A 5,204-nucleotide genomic window follows, 5' to 3' on the forward strand; every position below is an offset into this window, starting at 1 on the left:
CCTGTCTTGGGAGGTCTCTTAGATGGGATGAGACCCCATTTAAAGCAGACGCTTGAGGCAGGAAAAAATAATTATCCTGCTCTTCAAAATTGCTACAGTCTTTCGGGAGGGCAGTTTATTAAGAAGTTTATCAAAAGCCTTAAAAGCTCGTATATCCTTTAACTCAATAATTTCATTCCTAGAAACAGACTTGAAAAAATAAGCAGAGATGGGCTCAAACATTTTTTTTTCATTTTTTAATTAAGGTATTATATGTGTACATATCTTACCATTGTCAAACATTTATTGTGATGGTACTTATAATCACAAAACATAGGTACAATCTAAATACTGAACATTAGAATAAATTCTGGTATATGCTTATGAATTGAAGCTATGCAGCCACTGGAAATAATGTTTACAAGAATGTTCAACAGTGATTTATTATAAAATGGACAAAGGCAGTAAGATTCCAATTATCTGAAACTCACATTTCCTTGCAGATATACAGAAAAAAGGGAAGGCTCTCATAACAAAATATTAATAGTAATTATCTGGAATAGTGGCATTTTAATTTTTCCTATAATTTTACATTTCTGCTATGAATAAATGATTTTTATAACTGGAGAAGTACACTTAATTTAAAATCTTTTTCTCTATTACTCTTCTGATTTTCTCTCCCAACATCACTGCTTTCCAATCTTCAACAACAACTAGAGTCAAAAGAATGAATAAAAAGGTCAGAATACTGTTATGAAGTGATTGAGATTAGAGAATCTTAATTAAGAGCCAGGCTGCTCCAAATTTCAGTTCAGATATTTTTGGCTATATGAGCTCAGGTAAGAACTTAGAATTTCTGTGCCTCAGTTTCCTCATTATAAAACAACTATGTGATAATACTTGTAGGGTTGTTGTAAGTATTAAGTAAGCTAGTATTTTAAAGAACTTAAAATACACTGAGTGGCCGGATTATTATGATCTCTGAACGCATAATAATCTGGCCACTCAGTGTATATCCTATATAATAAAAGGCTAATATGCAATTTTCCCCTCGACTAGGAGTTCGACGAGCAGGCAGGCCGGCCAACTGCCCATGTCCCTGCCCCCTGGCCAGGCTGGCCGGACCCCACCCATGCACAAATTCATGCACTGAGCTTCTAATACACTCTCTCTCTATTTCTCTCTCTCTCTCTCTCTCTCTCTCTCTCTCTCTCTCTCTCTCTCTCTCTCTCTGAGTGGCCAGACTATTATACATTCAGAGATCATAATAATCTGGCCACTCAGTGCAGAGTCTTGTATATTGTAGATGCTTTTGTGCTTATTGAATAGATCAAGTATAGTAGGAGAGCTTTAGGTTACAGATGGCCATTGCAACCTTTTAAAATTTAGGTTGTAAAGGTTTTGAGAGAATAAACTTGTTTCCCTTGGGTTTTTGAAGTGACCCACTGTGCTTTCTGGGCTCAGGTCAGAGTTGTTGGAAGTGGCATGAGTAGTCTGGTGAATGTGTATCCAATATTCTAGAATCTTTTCTAGAGCTCCTCAAGGACAGGGTCGGGCTCCTGAGCCCTGCTGGAGATGGTTCAGCTTTTTGTAGTGCAGCTTTGACTAAGAATGACAGAACTTAATGGATCAGTAAAGTAAAGGAGGCCATAAACTCAGATCAAACTGGAAGGATGCATGTTTTGCTTATCTCAGAAGAATCTGGAAACATTAGTTTAACAGGCAAGTGGTGATGTTCTGGAGCAAAACTTAGAAAAATAAAAATTATTCTTGCTTCCTTTCTGATTGATCTGTCATATGCGATGGAGTCCCCGCCAAGAAGCAGATTTTCATGAAAACCCTCACAGGGAAGACCATCACTCTCGAGGTTGAACCCTCAGATACAAAAGAAAATATGAAGGCCAAGATCCAGGTTAAGGAAGGAATTCCTCCTGTTCAACAAAGACTGATTTTTGCTGGCAAGCAACTGGAAGACAGGCGTACTTTGTCTGACTACAACATTCTAAAGGAGTCTGCTCTTCATCTTGTGTTGAGAATCTGTGGTGGTGACAAGACAAGGAAGAAGAAATCTTACACTGCTCCTAAGAATAAGCATAAGAGAAAGAAGGTTAAGCTGGCTGTCCTGAAATACTACAAAGTGGATGAGAATGGCAAAATCAGTCGCCTTCGCCGGGAGTGCCCTTCAGATGAATGTGGTGCTGGAGTTTTTATGGCCAGTCACTTTGACAGACATTATTGTGGCAAATGTTGTCTGAACTATTGCTTCAACAAACCAGAAGACAAGTAATTGTATTTGGGTTAATAAAAGACATGAACTAAAATAAATAAATAAATAAATAAATAAATAAATAAATAAATAAATAAATAAATAAATAAATAAATCTTAGAGGTTTTCTAAACCACATACTAAATACAGATGAGGTGAAGAGATTGACTCATATGCACTAGTCTAAAAACTAGTCTAAAAACTGTAGAAATGGGGGTATTTTTATTTTAATGGAAAATGTGCAGTTTCTCACTTGGAAATATCCATAGTCTGAGGCTTCCTGTCTTTAAGGAGCTTAGAGCAACCATCCCTAGACTCTGCTGCTGGAGAGTATCTCTAGGTGTGTTCATGCTGCCTTCAGGTCTCTGATCAAGTGTTCCTTATGGATGAGGCCTTCCACCTACCTGATATAAAATAGCAGCCCCCCTACATATCTCCTCTCTCTCTCTCTCTCTCTCTCTCTCTCTCTCTCTCTCTCTCTCTCTCTCTCTCATACACACACACACACACACACACACACATACACACACACTCTTTATAGCCTTAACCTGGCTTCCTTTCCCTCTATGGCACTTAAAATTTTTGAAATGTTCTAAAATATTAAATGTTTACTTGTTTGAGTGTTTATTTTTGGTCTCTTCCCATAGGAGTGAAAGCTTTACAAGGATAGGGACGTTAACCATAAGCCTCCAATTTCTAAATGAACATACAAAGTATGATGGTTCTGATACATATCCCTAAGAGAAAATGATAGGAATTCCTGTACCAGCAGCATATTTTTAAGGTCACAGGCAGATATCATTGCTTCACCTGGAACGAACTATGTGAAACCTCTTGTTTAAAGAATCAGAGCTTACTGGATTAGATGCTACTTTATCCTTGAATTCTTTTCTGACCTTTCTAGCTGCAAATTTCTCTTTTCTCTAAAGTCACATGATGCTTGATTATTTTCTGATGATACAAATCATCTACACTAATGTAGTGTAGCATAGTAGTTAAAAGTGGGGGGTGAAAGATTCAAGTATTTATGTGAGTTTTTTACTAGATGTACATACTTGGGAAAAATTACTTTCTCCTAGTCATAGTTCCTCATTTTTAAAATAGGGATATCAATAATACCTACTTGCCTGACATTATAAGCACACCACGCATTAATTATTGTTGTTTAAAAAAAAATATATATATATATATATATATATATATATATATATATATATATATATATTTCAGAGAGGAAGAGAGAGGGAGAGAGAGATAGAAACATCAATGATAAGAGAGAATCCTTGGTTGGCTGCCTCCTGCATGCCCTCTACTGGGGATCAAGCCTGGGCATGTGCGCTTGACCGGAATCGAACCTGGGACCCTTTAGTCCACATGCCGATGCTCTATCCACTGAGCCAAACCAGCTAGGGCTAGTTGTTATTCTTGTTATGTGGTTGGTTTTATCCTTCCCTTGAATGTGAATTCTCACGGAGAAAATTTGTTAGGTGTATCATACTTCTGGTTGCTCTATGTTGTAGATTCCCAAGTCATGTTTGCTGAATGGATAAATATATGAATATACTTCAATGATCAGATAAAAATGATTCAGTGGGCAAAGAAAAACAGATCAGTATGCCTGGGCATACTTGCTCCCATAGACATGTATTTAGGGCTGCAAACACCTTGTAGTGTTTTCAATCCATATACCTTTAAATATTTAAGGTCCTAAATCGACCTCTTGCTGTGCTTTCTGCCTCCTACCTTCAGAACTTATTTCTTACCCATTGTGAGCTAACCCCTGCTGGCATCAGTCCCATAAAAGAAAATGAATGTGCTTATTCCTAAATAAATAATGACACTGTTGCTAGTTTTTTCCACAAGGGATTCTTCCAAGTCTTACTGGAGCAGTGAGACACACAGAGAAAGGACTTCTATGCTCTTTCCTTGAAATGGAAAGAGGCACTTCAAAAGCAAATATTTCACATTTGTTTGGGCTGCTACTGACACATGTCTCAATTTACAGTTATGGGGAAGCTCTGGGTTACAAAGCTGACATCTGAAAAAAAGGACTGATATGGGAAAATTTGACAGTCTCTGCCTTTTCCATCACCCCATGGATGATGGGTAATTTCATAGCGATGACAGCTTGGGACACAGTTCTGGAAATCTTTTTTTTTCCCCCTCTCTCAAATATACATTAAATTGGTGTGTATATATGTACATGTATTTTAATATTTTATTTCAAATTTACATTAAGTGTGTATATATATGTGCGTGTGTATTTTAATATTTTTTATCTGTTAAAAAGTCACCCTCTCTGTTGTTACCTTGACATCTGTAAGAAAGTAGGACAGCAACAGAGAATCTATTTTATCTTCGATTTAGGACTAATCTGCATGAAAGAACACCTGGGGCTGCATAGATAGTTATAAATGTGAATTCTATGTCCATGACCAAAAGTTTTTTCTTTTCTCATCCACTTTCTCCTCCTCTTCTTACAATTCCTTTCTCTCTCCTTCTCCTGATGTTCACTCCCCTCCTCCTTCTTCCCTGTCAAACAGGTAGCACACGGGTTCCTTTCAGTGAATCAGCATCATCTTGAGGTTTTTAATTATTATTAAAGTTCATCTGATTCTGATTTTCTGCCACCCACTGACAGCTTCGGTCTCACTTCTCTCTCTGATCATAGTGCGCCCCATTACGATGACAAAGTGGCATCTGATTTTAAGAGTGCAAATACCACACTGGACTTCACTATGTTTCATCCTTCACTGGTAGATAGACTACAGCTTTATGGCTCATAAATAAGGCACAGCAAGGATAGTTAAAATCTAGGAAATGTATGTATAATACATCATACAAAAGGTTCCCATTTCCCAAGAAAGCAAGCTTTCTATCAATGCAATATATCTTTCATATTATTCTTGTTTATGGAAAAAATTTTATTTTAACATCATGATTCATCAATATAGACTTA

The 5,204-nt window shown here is 37.1% G+C and overlaps 1 protein-coding gene across 1 annotated transcript; it reads left to right on the forward strand.

Moving 5' to 3' along the window:
- Positions 1-808: 808 nt before the first annotated feature.
- Positions 809-2,290, forward strand: LOC307113424 (ubiquitin-ribosomal protein eS31 fusion protein-like; the record flags this gene model as incomplete). Its single annotated transcript, XM_079795053.1, has 2 exons — positions 809-818; positions 1,788-2,290. The coding sequence occupies 2 exons, from the start codon at positions 809-811 to the stop codon at positions 2,264-2,266; spliced, it is 489 nt and encodes a 162-aa protein (XP_079651179.1). The 3' UTR covers positions 2,267-2,290.
- Positions 2,291-5,204: the final 2,914 nt, after the last annotated feature.

This window comes from Cnephaeus nilssonii, assembly GCF_951640355.1.
Source record: "Cnephaeus nilssonii genome assembly, chromosome: 17".
Classification (NCBI taxonomy): Eukaryota; Metazoa; Chordata; class Mammalia; order Chiroptera; family Vespertilionidae; genus Cnephaeus; species Cnephaeus nilssonii.